The sequence below is a fragment of the Rhinolophus hipposideros genome, assembly GCF_964194185.1.
Source record: "Rhinolophus hipposideros genome assembly, chromosome: 11".
Taxonomy (NCBI): domain Eukaryota; kingdom Metazoa; phylum Chordata; class Mammalia; order Chiroptera; family Rhinolophidae; genus Rhinolophus; species Rhinolophus hipposideros.
The window spans coordinates 51,744,225-51,762,895 of record NC_138057.1 but is presented as its reverse complement, the minus strand read 5'-3'; the positions used below and the strand labels follow the sequence as shown (position 1 = coordinate 51,762,895).

Genomic DNA, 18,671 nt, shown 5'->3' with positions numbered 1-18,671 from the left:
TTACAAGGCCAGCATTATACTGGTACAAAACCCAGACAAGGACACTAAAAGGAAAGAAAACTACAGGCCAATATCCCTGATGAATATAGATGCAAAACTTCTTAACAAAATAGTAGCAAACCAAATTCAACAGCACATTAAAGGATCATACACCACGATCAAGTGGGATTTAGACATTAATGAAAGAAAACGAAGAAGACACAAATAAATGGAAAGATATCCTATGTTCATGGATTAGAAGAATTAACATTGTTAAAATGTCCATACTACTCAAAGCTATCTAAAGATTCAATGCAATTCCTATCAAGATTCGAATGGTATTAAATTTTTTACAGAAATAGAAAAACGATCCTAAAATTTGTATGGAATCACAAAAGACCCCAAACAGCCAAAGCTATCTTGACAAAGAGGAATAGAGCTGGATGCAACACAACTTCCTGATTTCAAACTATATTACAAAGTCATCACAATCAAAACAATACGGTACTGGCATAAAAACAGCAATCCCACTTCTGAGTATATATCCAAAGGAAATTAAATCACTATCTTCAAGAGATATTTGGACTCCCATGTTCACTGCAGCATTATTTACAATAGCCAAAACATGGAGACAAACTAAGTATCTATCAACAGATGAATAAAGAAAGAAAATGTGGTATCATATAGACATATACAATGGAATACTATTCCGCCATAAAAGGAAGAAAAATCTGCCATTTGTGACAACATGGATAAACCTTCAGGGCATTAGGCTAAGTAAAATAAGTCAGATAGAGAAAGATAAATACTGTATAATTTCACTTACATGTGGAATCTACAAAATACAAATTCATAAAAACAGAGAGCAGATGGGTGGTTGCCAGGGGCCGGGGTAGGTGAGGGGAGAATGGGTGAAGGTGGTCAAAGGGTACAAATTTCTAGTTCTAAGATGAATGAGTTTGGGGAAATGTAATGTACAGCATAGTGACTATGGTTAACAATCATTGCATATTTGAAAGTTGCTAAGAGAGTAGATCTTAAAAGTTCTTACCACAGAAAAAAATTATAACTTTGTGAGATGATTGATGTGTTAACTAACCGTATTATGGAAACCATTTCGAGATATATTTGAGATATGTATATATATATATATATATATATATATATATATATATATATGTGTGTGTGTGTGTGTGTGTGTGTGTGTGTGTGTGTGTGTGTGTGCGTGTGTGTATGTATATATATGTATATGTATAGATATATATGTATATGTATATATATGTAGATGCATAGATATGTGTGTATATATATATAATATGTATCATTATATGATACCCCTTAAACTTACACAATGTTAAATGTCAATTATATCTTAATAAAGTTGGAAAAAAATCTTTATTAAATGTAATCATATAGTATATACCCTTTTTTGTCTGGCTTCTTTCACTCAGCATAATTATTTTGGGATTCATTCACGTTTTTGCATCTACCAATTGTTCATTTCTTCTTATTGCTAAATAGTATTCTACTGAATGGATATTACACAATTTGTTTACTAATTTATTTTTTATTGGATATTTGGGTTATTTCTAGCTTTTGGCTATTACAAACAAAGCTGCACTGAACATTTGTGTGTAAGACTTTGCATGGACATATGGTTTCATTTCCTTTGTTAATATCTCAGAGTGGAATTGCTGGGTCCTACAGTAAATTTATATTTAACTTTTTAAGAAATTACCAAAAGTTTTCCAAAGTGGTTGTACAATTTTACATTCTACCAGCATTATACGGCCTCATGCCTCTAGCGAAGATGTGTGACATTATTGTGAGCCACCTCTAAGTCTACTCAGAAAGTGACATTTTAAAAAACTTTTTATTATGGAAATTTTCAAACACATATTAAGGTATATAAATAGTACAACGAATCCCCATGTACCCATCACCCAGCTACAACAATTATCAATTCATGGTGAGTCTTACTTTATCCAAACCTCCTATTCCCCTGCCCTCCTTTTTGTTTTAAACAAATTTCTCAGATTATATAATTTTATCCATAGTTTAATATATACCTTTAAAGGATCTTATTTAAACACATAACCACAATACCTTTATCACTTAAAAATTTAACAATAAATCCTTGAAATCATTTAATATGTGAGATTTGAGAGTTCGGTGAGGGGTGGGAGAGAATACAACTGGGGAGGACTGAGATAAAACAGACTGAAATCTGCTTTTATTCCTAGCCTAATGCAGATTCATACTGAGTAGTTCAGCTCTTTGCGTTGGTCTCTCTGAGGTCATACAGCCCTTCTTTTTCAATCTTACTCTCACTTCCTCATCCTTCTCTTCAATGAGTCATGTGAAAGCAAGGCTACCCTCCTGGTACTGATCAAACCTCAGTGATGAGTTCTACTGTCCTTGCCTTCCTTTTTGGATAGTCTATATGGCCAATATTAAATGTGAGGCCATATTCTTCTACCTGCCACTTCTCTAGGCCCTACTTCATCAACTCCAGTGGGGAAAAATGGGGAAGGTAAAATTATTGGAATAAATGATTACTATTATAATTTATTTATAAACATAAATTTATTTATTATACATCATTAGAATAAATAATTTGAAATTCTCCAAAGCTGTGGGAGAAAATTACAGGGTGACCTTCAATATCTCTATAAGGCCATCACTGTCACAGTGGGGCTCCCAGGCTCCACAGGCAGCCTGGGAAAAGAAGGTAGTCCTTGATCCTTTGGCCCTTCCCATCTGGCTGTTCGTCGTGCCCTACCCCACAAGCATGTCCTGGATTTCATGTCCAGTTTCAAGTACTCTGGTTCTTTGTCCCACGAATAGACTCCCACTTAGACGAGGGTTCAGAAAACATTGTCACTGTGAGCTCTGGTCACTGGGGAAAGAGGAGGGATCAAACTCCAGCTCAGCTGTGGGCTCATCAGGAAGCCAGTTTGCTAAACATGCTTCCTGTGTCTGCCAGATTCTCCCCTAAGAAACATTTCCAAAAATGGGAAAAAGCATTTAAATCGGGAAGGATTTCTGCTTCAGCTTCAAGAAATGGGAGCGCATTACACCTAACTACATTGACAATGTCCTGGCAAAAATACCACATAAACCACTGAGCTGATAAGAACCTGGCTCATTCAAGAACATTTCTTCATTTAATAACCAAGTAAAAGATACTTCCTGAGCACTCCTTTGTGCGAGGCACTCCCAAGAACATGGAGATGAATATGACATAACTTCTCCCTTAGAGGCTCATTGATTTGGTAGCTCAGATATTCACTTTTTTCAATAGCTCAACAAATAATAATGAAGCTCCTATTACGTGTGAGGCATAGTTCTAGGGACTGAGGATATAGTGGTGAAAAAGGACAATGTCCTCACTCTCACAGTGCTTACAATCCTGTGGAGATAGGTGGACAACAGACAAGTTAAGAAATGGAAAAACACAATATAATTAGTACTGTGTGCTGTGAGGAAAATAAAACAGGTTAACAGTATAACAAAAGTCTTGATGACGGTGGTGACTTTAGATAGGGCGACAGAGAAGGCTTCTCTGAAAAGGTGGCATTGAATGATGCAAAAGCAGCAAGCCATGGAAGGACCTGAGGCAGACACTGACAGCAGGGTAAAGGTCCTAAGATGGAAATAGGTTTGCTTTCTCATTTGACTTGTAGTTTGCCTGGATGTAGATTTCTAGGTCAAATGATTAGAATTATTATTAATTTATTATATATTATTAGAATAAATATTTCGAACAAATAAATAATTCCACTAAGAACTTTGAAGGTATAACCCTACTGGTTTCTAGGACCCAGTGGTGTTGGTGAGAAATCTGATGCCAATCTAATTCTCATTTTTGTTGGTATCTTTTTCTTATCCCTGTGAACACTTTGAGGGACTTCTCTATACCCTTGGAGCTCTAAAGGTTCATTATGCTTAATGCATGTTTTAAATCTGAAGCTTGTATCCTTCTTCAACTCTAGGAAATAGTCTTCTATTATTTCTTTGACATTGTTGTCCCTTCTATTGTCTCTTTCTGATACTCCTGGTAGATGAATTGGCAGGCTCCTGGTTTGGCACTCCATTAAAAATAAAAGTATTTATATCATATATTCTATCTCTTGGTCTTTTTGTTTTATAGTCTAGGAGAGTTCTTGGACTCTTTAGTTCAGTCCTCTTATGGCTTTTTAATTTCAGTAATTTTTACTTTTCAAAATTCTTCTTTTGTTGTTGTTCTTAGATTGCTTCCCCCCTTAGTTTTAGCAATGATTCTTTTATTTATGTAATTGCTTCTTCTCAGAAGAGAAATCATTTTTTTGAAAGGTCTTTTCTCTTCCCTGAATTATAAGCTGTTTATTCTGGGGTCAGTTATTCTATTTATTCATCCTTATACTCCTCTCTTGTGCTCCTGATTTCCCTCTAGTCCACTTAAAAATATGAGTAAAAGAGTAATTTGTTCCTGTGGTTGGTTGGTTGGTTGGTTTTGTTTCCTTTAGTTAATTTTGTTTCTCCAACAGGCCACTCTCCTGAATGGGAAGATGGAACCATGAGTTCTGTATAGGTAGGCAGTATATGTGGTTTAACAGGTTTCATCCTAAGTTACACAAGGAGCTTGCAGGCAAACTTGAGCCCCTCGAATGTAAAATAAAGTGGGTTTTACTATCAAGTGATGACACCCACGTTAGAAGCTCCAGCCCTCTGCAGACAGATTGTTAAATTTCTTTAGAAAGCACTTCCCTTTTTTTGGACTGGAAGGTAAACACGTTTCTTATTGCTACATGTATGCTTATAGGTGTGGCAGGATGGTACAAAGGGCCAATTGTTGCCCATGTTGTTTTACAGGCAGTTTTAAAATGAATTATCCTGATTATTACCCCCACATCCCATTCCTGCTCTCCATATCTGCTGACTGCAGCGTGGAGCTACTCTTGAACTCTATCAAGAAGAATGCATTTCCACTGAAGCTTTCACTACTCTGGTTTATCTACGAGCACAATCTATCTACTTTCTGCCTTCCAAAAACTCATCAGCATCTCGGGTCTGCTCATGGTTCTTCATCCTCGGTCACAGCTGTTAGGCATTTATTTCCTGTTTGTACTTCTTTATAATCATTGTATCAGATTTGAACAGGAAGTTCTGATGTCCTTCTTCAACTGGATAACCAAAAGTGAACATAGTACCCCAGATAATATTTTATACTTTCTGAAGGAAGCAGTGAATGAATGACTTCATAAATGTAGGAATTTATAGCAAACTATTCTGTCAGCTTAGCTGCGCCTGGAATTTACACCACCTCTCTGCTGCCTCTATCTTGTGAGAGGTTGAGCAGAGAACTCCATTCTCTTTCTGAAGACTGGCACTGCAGATCCGTTTGGACTCCTGCTCTGATCTGCACTGCTGTTCTCTAGGCCTGCTATTCAGCTCTCATCCTAGGACTTCCATTTACTGTTCCCATGTTTCCTGCTTTCCATGTTGTCTTTCTTGTGCTGCTCTCTTGTTTTGCTTGAGTATACTCTAAAAGCTTCCTAAGAGAGGATACATAATGAGTACATTTTTTTTTTTTAGGAAATAAAACAGGTTAATAGAATAAAGGTCTTCGTGGGGACGGCGACTTTAGATAGGGTGACAGAGAAGGCTTCTCTGAAAAGGTGACGTTGAATGATGAAAAAGAAGCAAGCCATGGAAGGACCTAGGGAAATTTCTTTATACTTGCATTTTACTGGTAGTTTCACTGGATTTAGGATTAGAGGCTGCAAATAATTTTCTGGCAGATTTCGGAAGGCACTGACGTTGTTGATCTTCCGCTGTTGCAGTTGAGAAGGCCAATGCCATTCTGATTCCTGATCCTTGTATATGACCTTTTATTTCTCCCTGGAAGCTTTTAGAATCTTCTTTTTAATTTTATGTTTTCTTCATATGGTCAATCTGCCATACTAAACAGGACTTGTCATGTGTTTTAATTTTGTCTCTCCAAGGAGATAGCAAGTATAGCAGAAATAGCATTAACCCTGAAAACTTATGCCTAGATGGATAAATGTGATTTAATAAATAAAATTATGTATGTAAAGCATCTGGCACGTATTGATGCCCTACCCCCCAAAGTGAATTTGTACACTTGAGACCTGGACACGGGTCTTACCCATCCTTATGATTCTAACATTGGGCACATATCGGGTACATAAGAGGTTATCAATAAATATGACTCGCTGACTCGATGAGTCATAGACCTATCTTTGCCATTATTTTTCTGTGGGGTTTTATTTATGATATTTATATTTACTGTGTCTCAATTTGCATGTTTGTCAAGTAGGGAACACTTCTCGACTTGCTTATTAATCATGGATGCAGTGAGGCTACAGTTAGTGAGTGAATGCTATGAAAATATTCTAAGAAGTTAAACTCCCTCTACAGATGTCAAGTATTATCACTGCCCTTCAGACAGGTAAACAACTAATTGAACCTTCCTAGGCATACGGCGGATGTCCTGTTTTGAACAAAAGCCTAGGCTAAATGATTCAACCTACTTTCTAATGATATATGTTCCAATATTGTCAAAGGCATATTTGCCTACGTCGCCTTCCTAAATTCTCAACTATGATTGTCTTCTTCATTAAGAAACCGGGACACCTGAAGCTGAAGTAGACTAATACTGAATGTCAACTACAATTACACACACACACACACACATATATAGTAATATATATAGTTATATATATATGTGTATATATATATATATATATATATATATATATATATATATATATATATATATATGGTCACGGGGTGTGGAGTACAGCATAGGGAATAGAGTCAATGGAATTGTAACAACTATATATGATTTTAGAGGGGTAGTAGACTTGGAGGGTTATCACTTTGTGAAGGGTGTAAATGTCTAATCATTATGTTTTTTTGTACACCTGAAACTAATATTAAGAAATAAAATTAAAAACAACCTGGGAAATGCCACTTTGTTTCAACTGCTGAGAGCTATGCAATAGTAGAAGAGAAAGATAGTGGACACTAGTTTTTGGTCTCAAAGCTGAGTAAAACTTCCTAATTTTCTAAAACCCCCTTTACTAAATCCAAAAGACTTAGAAAAAGAAATGTGCTATTTCTCATCATAAATGGAGAACAGGTAGTTTATAATTCAGATATTTGTGAGAAATGTACAGAGAGAAAAGATATGTTTGAATTTTCAAAGTCTAAGCAACAGAGTAAAAATAAAAATGAAAAGTCATGTAACTAAGTATAGGCAGCATTAGAACAGTTTGGTTATGCAAAGAAATTGTATAAATGAATAAATAATCTGTTTAGATCTAACAAGAATAAAGACAATCTGTAAATGATAGCATGGAAATAAAGTAATTGATTATTTAGTCTTCAATTTAAACTCCTATTATGAATAGTGGTTATTATCTACTGTACTGCTTTTTTTTTTTTTTTTTTTTTAAATTGGGGAATATAGTATTGGGGAACAGTATTTTTTTCCAGGATGTCAAGTCGTTGTTTTTCAATCTAGTTGTAGGGGGCGCAGCTCAGCTCCAAGTCAAATTGTTGTTTTCAATCTAGTTGTGGAGGGCTCAGCTCACTGGCTCAAATGGGACTCGAACCTGCGACCTTGATGTTATGAGCACCGCGCTCTAACCACTGAACCACTGGCCGCCCACTGGCGGCCCAGTTCCAAGCTCAAGCCGTTTCTTCTCACTGGTCCATGTGAATCAAACCAGAGACCTTGATGTTATGAGCACTGCACTAACCACCGGCCATCGTATTGTAGTGCTTTTCAAATTTCGTTTCTTAGCACTAGAATCCTCTATTTTCTAACTGAAATCTTACAGATCAGTGTGAAGCTGCTCTTTTTGAAGCAGGAACTGCAGAATATGGAGGCCAGAACAAAATTCAATTGATCTCCTTTTTTCCCACTGTAGCAGCCCTTAGAATCCTCCAAAGAAATAGAGTTTGAAAATCATCAGTTTAAGTAACGTGTTCTATTAATCTAAGTAAGGTTTTATTAAAGTCATGAGTGAAACAGGTTATGAGAAAATAAAAATGTGCCTTAGTTTCTAAAGCAGGGTCCTTGATCCACCTTAAACAAAACTGTCCTCCACAACAGAGGTATAAACTAGAGAATCTCTTATCAATTGGCTCAGTTCTTTTCTGCTTCAGACATTAGCATGTAGGGTCCTGAAAACTGCTTGGGATTTTCAAACAACTAAATTCCGAGTTGGAAATAACAGTAACTCCCATGGGAGGAAGGGAAGTATGTTTATTTGTAAAGAAACAGAAAAAAGTCTTTAACTTACCCAGAGCACAAAGACATTCATGAGATGGTCTATGTGTGTCCGTTTGAAGGAGGGCTTCCCAGTGTTCTGCATTAATTTGGTGTCTGGCCCTAAGTGAAACAAGGAGATATCAACTCTTAGAATCACTGAACCTACTCAGAGGCTTGAAATTGGGTTGAAACGTACTTTTATGATCATCTAATCAAACCTCTTTCCAGTGCCAGGGGATAAAGCCCTGGAGAAAGGCTCATAGTTGGTGCCAGTAAGTCAAAGAACAGAAAATTTGTGTCTAAGGATAATCCCAACTACTTTTTCAAAGTGCAGCAATGCTGAGACCTCTCTTTGCAGCATCTTTGGTAGTGCAATCTTTCACAGACGAGTGAAGAGAGAATGGGAGCCACAAGCTTCTCTCTCATCACCATCTGGTTTACTGAGCTTAGAAAACGGATTTCCTGATAGAGAGCCCCACCTTCTTTTGAGGAAACCCACTGTGGGACCAGGTTCTATTTAAAGTTTCTATAATTAGGAAAGGGAGAAAGGAAAAGGCAATGGCAGTGATTTCTTCTGAAGTGGAAGCTGGGGAGCTGAGAGACAGAGACTCTCCATTTCTTCATGACAGGGCAGGTAGTAAGTAGCCGTAAAGAGCTTTTAATGGCCTCTTGGACTAGAGTGGGCAATTACTGACCAGAGATACGGCAGCAGAGAAAACATAAAAGGTTTAGAAGAAAGTGTAAGTAGCAATTTCTCTGGCCTTTTACCACCTGATTATTATTCTTATTCATACTCTAATAAAGGAATTTCTTCAATGTTCAAGTAGGGGGAGCTGGAACGTCCTGGTATGTGGACAAACAATGAGAATGCAGCATATAAGCTATGCCGTTCTTTTCTTTTAAGCATTCCTTGAAGGGCTTGGACTAGTGAGAAGTTTGGCTGACGGACTGACGCTACAAGGGACAGTATCTTCCAAGGGTTCATGGAAAGACTGACCCTATCCCAGGTTTAAAGAAGGATGTGGAGATCACAGGACTCAGGCGCCATGCAGAAGGATCAGCACCTCCAGTCGGCACTGCGTACCTCGACATGCTCTCAGGTGGCAGCAGTTCTCCTGTTTTCAGCTTCTCAAAGCCCCCAGAGACTTTTAATTCCATGAAACCAACCGAGGGTCAGAGGGCAACTTATCTAAATTTGTGCTGGGTAGTAACCTTACTGCTACTGCTTTAGGGGAAAAAATAATTGGCTGAAAAATGTGCTTTTTATGTGTGGCAATGTGAGTGGATAGCTGCTTAAATACAATGAAGAAAATACACCTTTTGAGTTTGGGACTAGGCAGTTTAGAAGGTGCCACCACAGGTCAAGAGTCAATGAAGAAAGTTCCACCAAGGCCTCCCTGGACTCTTAAGCTTCTCTCTAGGGCTTGGGTTCCATTATTTTCCATAGAAGTGAGGACCCCCAGGTCCAGGAGTGAATTCTACAAAAGGGGAGCTCTGAGTTGAGTAGTTTACACTGTGCTGAATTTTCCTCAGTGCTATCTTCGGAGTCCCCATCTTCTTTTTATGGTTGTTGTCAGCACTGCCCACTGTCACCAAGGGCACAGGGTAGCACAGAAGGTTCCTCCACTTTCCTGAACCACATCATAACCCAAGAAAATCCCCACTAAGTATAAGGGATTATGGTTCTAAATGACATTTTAGAAAGGGCCACTGCTAGTGATCCACATGTGCTTTTTCTCTGGCATGAACCCTTCACATTATATTTCATATTCTTCTCCATAATGAGCTCTGTGTTCATTCTCTCTTCATGGAAGTAATCCACGTGTATACTCTCCCCTTTCATGAGCTCCCCCCTCACACGCGAATTCTATGTGTACTTCTTCTATATGCATGCCTTCTCTTGTGTTTAGATATGGTTGCAAAGACTCATGAATGCCCTGTGGCCTTGGAACACAAAGCCTTCCGCTAACATAGGCAGAGCGAATATGTAGGCAGCTCAGTGCTTGAGAAATAAAAGCAGTCACCTTTTTCTAAAAAAATGTTTTTTCTTAAATGATCCATCCATCCGCCCATCCACCCACCTCCCTCTCTCCCTTTCTATCTGTCCCAAAGCCACAGTGTTCTAATACGTGAGTGCCATATCTACATTCTGAAAACTAAGTGCCCACACTGTGGCCCTGAACTGAACCCAGTAGGCGGGGGTCTGACCGTGGCTCCAGGGAGACGTACCAGTATAAATCACTAAGCCGTAGCACCAGTCTGTATTCCTGATGACGCAGCCTCGGAGCAGCAGCTTGTCCTGGTCCAGGAAGTAGCTATTTCCCTTGTAAGTCAGTATTCCTGTGAATTTGTCCAACTTGTTATTGGGAGACTCATACCTCAATTCTCCTGAAGAAAAATGAAGAAGTAAGAGTCCTGGCTCTATAAACTTGGCCTTTCCTAACAGGATAGAAAGAGGCTTAACAGAAAAGAGGAAAGAACATCCTCTTTGAAAATATATACACATCTGTTTCCTATCCTCTCTGAGGTGGTGCCCATTTCTCACCATCTCCCTTTAGAAAGGCAGACTAAGGTTTCTAGACATCAAAGAAGAGTGATTTTGTTTGTGACATGGGTTATCCGGAGAGAGGCATGGGTCGTCTGGATGAGAAAACCCACACGGTAACTTATCACTATCACTATTGCTAGATCATAGGAGTTCTGAATCTGAAGAAGTGAAAAAACTATTTAAGTTAAAGCAAACCTAGTGTTTTTTCAAAGTTAAAATAATTTGACTTTTTCCAGATTAGTAAAGGAAAATATGCCCTTTGTAATATGTATAAAATACTAAAATGAGACAGGAGTAGTGAAATTCACCCATTGCCTAGAGATAAGTACTATTAACCTTTTGAAGCACATCTTTCCAAGATTTTTTTATATATGTTCTCATAAACATGTATGTTTCCAAAGACAAGTTTATGTTATATATGCTATGCATAGTCTATTGTAATATTTTTGCGCTTATTAATGTAAATATTTTTTCCATGGCAATAAATATCAACTTGCATATCATTTTTAAAAAGTTATATAGAATTCACTGTTCAAATGTACCATACTTTATTTAATCAGACTTCTACTGATAAAAATTTGGGTGGAAAACTTATATCCTAACTCACCATCAAAGGCAGACAGCAGGTGCAGATTATTTTCCATTTCACTGGTGACTGAGATGGCCTGCTTCACTTTCAGGTTGGTTTCACTAGAGTAAAGGACATAGTCACCAGTGTACAGGACACACACACAACACAGCAGCACAGGGCCAGCTTCTCCTGCTTCTTCATGGAGTTTTAGAAAATAGATGTTTCCAACAGAACTGGAGCTATAGCTTTGAGCCGTAAGAGTCACTCCCACTATTCTTTCTCAAGAACACTGGTGAGGTGGGAAGCCATTGTTAACACACCCACTCCCCTCTCTCCCTGCGACACATCACCATTGCTTTAACCAACCCACGGACAGATGGTCCAGAGAAGCTGAAGCAACACACACCATCGTGGGGGAGGCACCTGCTCCCTTCAAGAATATGGAACAGGTCCTGGTAAGAGCCTGTACGCCGCTTCACGTAAACATGCTTCTCACTTCAGAGAGTTATAGGACTCATGAAGGGAGAGCCCAACAACCCATTTGCTGATACAGGAATGCGGAGACAAAAGCAAAAATGGAAGCCACATTTCAAAAAGCTTGTAGGCACCAAGAGAAATAGTTGAAAGAATGCAGATCCAAACAAAACTCCACAAGACAAGTTCTCTGAAGATGGCCTCTATCCTCTTAAGACCTTATCTTTTGTATGCTAATGAGTTTCTATCGTAAATCCTTCATAGAACATGGAGTTTTATCAGTAAATTATTACCTCCATACTCATGCCCCTCATCCCCCGAAACTTTGGAATCTATTCTGAAATTTTCCAGTTCTGTTAACCTCTTTCCTGCCACTTAGCATTACTGAATATAGCCAGCCAGGGTGTCTCCGGTTTACAGATGGATAGTATGGAGTTTATTTGCCCAGATTCTACACTCAGTGGGTGCTCAATTAATGCTGACAAGAGCGCAGCCTTAAACTTGACATCCCAACAGTCTGGCCTCCTATTTTCTCTTATCTGAATATTTCTAGCCTCTTTGTCACTTCCAGTTGAGAATATAATTCATTCTCTGCATCATGCTCTTCCTCAGTGAGAAATGACTTTAAGCGGGCTCAATAATCTTAATGGGTTATCAGGAAGGAACACTTACCCATCCAGTTCTGCTGTTTCTACATATGTCAGACTATGGGGTTCACTGCTAGAGAGTAATAGTACATCAGCCTGTGGTCAGAAAGTCAGAGAAGATAAGGAAAGCAGGAAGGCAGATTTTAGTATTACAGTGTAACAAAAGCAGGAACAGATGTTCATCATAAGAATTTTATAGACATTAGGTTAACTTTTTTTGTCTAGGACCCATCACTGCTACCACACACACCCCTCCCCAAACTAGTCTCATTACCTGTAGCGACAGTGAGAGGTGGACAAAAACAAGCTTCTTATCACAAGAGCTGTTGAGCTCCGGATGTAGTGAGGCAGATGAAGGTCACCGAAAGCAGTGGCAGCAGAAGTGCTAAAAGGGTTCCCCTGTTCCCACTCAAACCAAAAAGAAAAAAAGTCAGAGCCCAAAGAGGTACTCACTGTGACAGGCTGATTATTTTCTAATTTTATTATATCTCCTACACGGATATTCATCCATTTTTTTTCCTCCATCCTGTAAGAAAACAACCTTTGAATGCCCCTTCTGAGAATTTCCCCGAAGTCCAGTTTTGACAATCAAGACAGAAAGACAAAAAAAAGCAGAGATGAAGTCAAGGCTCAGAGGAGGACCAAACTAGTTTATGCTGCTTCCTTGCTACAATCAAGAATGGGGCCCATTTCTCTTGACTTCAGGTTATAATGGGTTTTCTAAAACTCTGTAAAATTATATGTAGTCATATATGGACATAATTATTCTTTAAGTAAAAGTAATATATGCATATGGTAAAAAAAAATAGTTCAAATAATAAAGAAGTAAGTAAAAGTAGTCTCTTCTCTCCTCAGATTTTAGTTTTGCTTCCCAAAGGTAACCATGTTAGTAATTTTTTGTATTTCTTTCTAGAAAATATCAATACATATAATTACATACAACATGTTTAAAAGTTACACGGGAAATACATACTTTTCTGCACTTGGCATTTTTCATTTACTAATATATCTTGGAGAGCACTTACAGACAATGTGGCTCATTCTTATTCTATCATATGGCTGTGCCAATTTTATTTCTTTATGTTAAAACTGGATTACTTTTGACCCTTAAACCCCACTTCCCATAAAAGGCAGACTGGCAGTAATTCTACAATAATACTGCTCTCTTCCCTCCTCTTTTTTTGTACCTCAATTTCCCAACTGCATAGGGTCCATAAATCTTTCCTGACAAAGGACTAAACAAGATAATGTACATTGCCACAAGTATTTTGGAAATATGAGCTACCCCTTGGCAACAATTCTATTATGACAAACACTCAAAAGGCCAGAAAAGAGAGGGCACATCTAGAAGCCACTGCCTATTTCCCCACTGCATGAAGCCATGTATCTACAGGGATGACACACATCACCAGTTTGACAGACCCTGAAAGGCAGGATAATTTCTTTGGAAATTATCCAAAGGATCATATTCTTTTATCCAAACCAACAAAAAGGCCTTTTGTATAAATTCACTCTTACTTTTAGATAATTTTTTTCCAATTCCAGGGTTATATTTCTTTAACTCCTACTATAAACTAAATTTTCTCTGAATGTTATAATATACACAAAAGTCCTTGTTGCAAAATCACTATTTATATTATATATCCTTGAACCTCTTTCCCTTGGTTTCAAGTGTCATCTCTATGCAGATAAATCTCAATACATTTACTTATTTTGTTCCTAATTTTCAAATCTGGGTGATAGTAGTAAAGGGTAGTAGCTATAAGCTTTGGAGAAAAATATCTGAGTGTTTATTTTTATCTTGATTCAACATTCACTTTTGCTAGTTCTCTGGTGTTCTGTCTACCATGAGTTTCACTAGTAGAACACGACGGTACATTAGCCTTGCTTCTCCTGGAGATTTAAAAGTATGTAAGCTTTTAAATGTATGTTCTAAAACAAAAAAAATTTTTGGTATATTATTTAAAACAAAAATTTTAAATTTTGTTTTATGTATGTTTACATTATGTTTGTATTATGTTTTGTTATATTTTTTATAAAACAAAAATTTAGATTTTGTTACATAAGGAGTTGTCAAACTATTACTAATTTATTCTTGGACATGTAATAATCACATGTCTCAGATTTAGGAGATGGGGAGACAGTTCCTCCTAATTTAAAACATTCACTCCTGTTGTGCCATAAGTACACTTTTAATTTCCAAGCATTGCATTCTAACTTTCAGTTTTGAAAATTTGGTCAGAGAGCTAGAGAAGGCATTGCTTAGACTCCAGAGGAGACCATTCACATTATATTCTGTTTTATGTGAATGGTACCTCCTGGAGTTCTGTAACACCCTGGTACTTTTCCTACTACAAAAACTTAGAAATGCTAGATAAAACAAAGCCAACATTCTTTCAAAAGCAAGGCAATGCTTACCACAAAGTAAGGAGGAGAAAGACAGGACTGAAATTCAGAACAGCAAGCATATTCTGAAGCTATTCTTGCCCTGAGCAGGGAGGAGACTGCCAGTCTTAATATTTAGTAACTTATCCCACCAAAGGGACAAAGATTAAGCCTTAGGAGCTTTACAGGCAGTGAGTTGGAACTCAGAACCCCTCATAAAGCCAGGAACTCTGGAACAGCAACACGATTAGGGAAAAGGTAGTCTAAAAAAAGAAAAATCAACTCACTAGCAAGAAAGTTTATTACCCTGGAGGGTTGAGAGTCAAGGAGGGGAGGACGCTCTCTTGAGAATTTGTAACCTCATGAGGTGTGAGAGTAAGTGATATCCTTGAGTTACTTGCAGAAGCAAACACAAAACCTCTCCAGAGGGATGCAGCTTAAATTCTGGCAACTTAGAATTCCCAGAAAGAAAGTTCCACTAAAGATGTGCATGTAAGATAGGAGGGGAGGACAGAGGAGGGCGGGTGAGGCCTGAATCCTCCTGCCAGGGTGAGGTGCTCAGGTACAGCTGAGCCTTGTGGGGACAGCAGCAGCCCGTGGGCGATCAATGGGGCAGAGAGGCAGCTCCTCAGGCCTGGCTTCCTCATCCAGCCTATTCTACCACCCTGCAAGCCATCCCATCCCTGCCAGGGCTCCAGAGCCAGCCAATGGCTGGATCACAAAGGTACTGCCTATCCCCACCCCCAAAAAAGAAAAAAAAAATGATGTGCTTGTGACCAAAGGTATTGAGAAATGAAAACCACAGAAATTACAACTTGTAAACAGACAAACTTGCAATAGCAGCTCTGCTCAGACCCCTGTGCTCTAGAAAAAGAAAGCCACTTTCTGGAATATAGACTGTTTCAACAACCAGCCTTGCCTCAAGTGTTCCATTAATCAGACACTCACTGGGTTACAAAGTCTAATCAGGGCCCTGCTTGTGAACGCCCACCATAAAACCACTCTATGACAAATTCTTCTCCAATAATCTTATAAAACCCAAGTGCTCAAGTTACTTGGGGGGTTTGTTTGACTAAATTCATCTGATCAGTAACTCCCTAGCCTCGCAAATTTCTGAACACTCAGTTTTGTCTTTTCTTTTTGTTTCTATTTCTTTCTGTCCTTTCTGTTTTAATCTCTTTTTAATCACAACTGAATTTTTTAGTGATATCTTCAACAGACCACAACACTTGAAGAAATAATCCACCAAGAGTAAGAATTAGCAACCACAATAAATAAAAGGATTAGATACCCAAGAACTTCACATAATACAATTACGTGATTAAAGCTATAGCTGCTGGGTGTTCTGTAAGGCCACCATGAAAAAACACTGGACCTCAATCTGAATACTTTCAGGTTTGTACTTCTTTGCAATCAGGCTTCTGTACATACCAGTCATTTTTCCTTTTGTACAATCTCTATTTGCTGAATTCTTCTCCATCCTTTATGGTCTAGCACAAACATCACTTCCTCCAGAAAGTCTTCCTTGATTCCTTTAACCAGCTATAATTGCTCATTTTTATTAACTCCTGTAATAATTTTTTGTACCTTTATGATAGTCTTCATATTTTGCCTCCTATAGGAATTATGCCTGCCTCCCTCCATTTCTGCCAAAGGTACACTGCTCAAATGTTGCAGGACCCCACCAAATATAAACATTGACCTAACACTTTAGATAGCTGTGACCAAATACTACAGCAATGGGGTCAATGCCAATCCTTTCTTTAGATTGTTAACAAAAGATGGCCTGGCCAAAGGCTATAGCAGAATGGCCAATAAGCCATGGCAGAATCCACTGATGTTCTAAAGACAGATGTCTCATGCTGAACCATTGAACTAATATTAAAAAATCATTTGCATATTAATATCACGTCATAATTTATTAATTGCTTTAATATGTTACTTCATTTTTATTTTCATAAGCATCCTCTAAGGTAGAGAATATGATCTCAACTTTATAGACAAGAAATATGAAGCCCAGAGGTGGCACATTCAGGGTATGCTAGATCTAGAAACAAATTCTTATGTCCAACCTGGGGTTCTTTCCACTGTCCTGAACTACCTTTCCAAAGCAGTCAGCACATCAGGCATTAGCAAGGCCAACCCTATCCTAGAGCAGGTCCTACCTAAACTGGTTTCCCTAGGACTTACCTGCCATTCACCAGCACCAGAACAGAACGGTTGTTGACATGATTGTCATTTTGGTGCCTTTTCTAAAATTATAAAAGAATATGTTCAGGAAATAGACACAGAGCAAACTGCGTGTAGAAGGTTAATATTCTGAAACATTACCCAATATAGTTCACCATCTTTGTAATTTTCCTTTACCCTCCAAAACCTTTCTAACATTAAAACCAGAACAAGAGGCTGACTGTCTCTGAGAAGCTGAAAGGGAGGTCAGAAAAAGAATCAAAGGAGAAGAAAGAGAAAATCTTGGCTGTAAATATCAAAAGCCAAAGCCTGGAGGATGAGAACAAGAGGAGAGAATGCAAAATAATGGGCAGGACTAGAGAGTCTCATACTCCTTGGTAGGTGCAGGGAAAGCTAAATATACTCGAGCATACCCCACCCATACCTTACCCCCAACCATGGGTGATATACAGAAGCTTCTGTATTGTATGCAAAGAGGAAAGAGGAATAGAGGTCATCTATTCGAAGAGCAAATAGAAGGAGGACAAATACATAGCGTTTGTCCTGATAGGGCTCACACAAATCCCATCCTTCCAGTTGAGATTACTTGCTGTGAAAAGGGCAGGACTTGGAAGAAGGTAGAGAAAATCCTGAATTTATCAGAATATTTGTCCTAAAGAGACTGAGTTCTAAACCAGAAGTAACTGGGTTATCCTGAATTGGCAAGTTACGTTTTTGGCTCTTTAAAAAGAGTTGGATAGTTTGGGGGTGGGGGGTTATCACTTTGTGAGGAGTGCAATGTTCAACTATTACATTGTTTTGTATACCTGAAACAAATAATAAAGAAATATATCTATTAATAAAGCTAAATAAATAAATAAGTAAATAAATAAATAAAATGCAAAAAAAAGGGTTGGGATGGTAGGGTGGTGGTTATGAGCTATATTAACTTAAGTTATAGAGAAATAAAGTTTTGTTTTTGCACATCTGAGTTGTGACTGAAATTTAAAGCATGCGCTAATTCTGGGTTTAAAGAGTTACAGACTTAAAGAGCTGGAGAAACATCCTGCTCTCAAGCTTTAGTCTAAAAATCTCTTCTGGCAAATTCAGGACTCTCTCAGGGAAGCTGCAAGCAGGTCAACAGGACTGGCTCCCTAAATTGCACGAGCAGGCATGATACTGGGTCCTCACCCTCCTTCCATGCGGGGCTGCTGTAAGGAGCAAAAAGGAAGGAGCAACACTCACTGGGAGCCCGTTTCTGCCTCCAAGGCCAGGAAAAGAGTCAGCCTCTGCTTCTGTTACAAGGCTTTCTAAAATCACAGGGGTCCTAGCTGTGCATGCCTAATAGAAGGGATGTTGGAAAGGGAAATAGGGAGAGCTACAGAGGAGAAATGAGATGTGGAAAGGGGAGAGGAAAGGTAAAAACAGGAAAAAGACGAAGGAGGAGATAAGACGGATAAAGGGAAGATGGATATAAAAATGAGCAGAGGGAATGGAGAAAGAAAGATGAGAGCAAACCCAGAGAAAGCTAAGAGGGGAGTGAAGGAAGAGGTGGGTTATTAAAAAAGAAGTGGAAGGAGTCCTGGAAAACGATAAGAGTGGTGGTAGTAGGAA

The 18,671-nt window shown here is 38.4% G+C and overlaps 1 protein-coding gene across 1 annotated transcript in view; it reads right to left on the bottom strand.

The window, feature by feature from the left end:
- Positions 1–18,671, bottom strand: part of LOC308505037 (phospholipid-transporting ATPase FetA-like) — a gene marked incomplete at its 5' end in the record, with an annotated part of 85,218 nt that overhangs the window by 5,829 nt on the left and 60,718 nt on the right. Inside the window, 4 exons of the mRNA XM_081066696.1 lie at positions 8,295–8,383; positions 10,493–10,651; positions 11,419–11,501; positions 17,079–17,140. Coding sequence (XP_080922822.1) covers positions 8,295–8,383; positions 10,493–10,651; positions 11,419–11,501; positions 17,079–17,140 — 393 coding nt within the window. The remainder of the gene's footprint in view (positions 1–8,294; positions 8,384–10,492; positions 10,652–11,418; positions 11,502–17,078; positions 17,141–18,671) is intronic.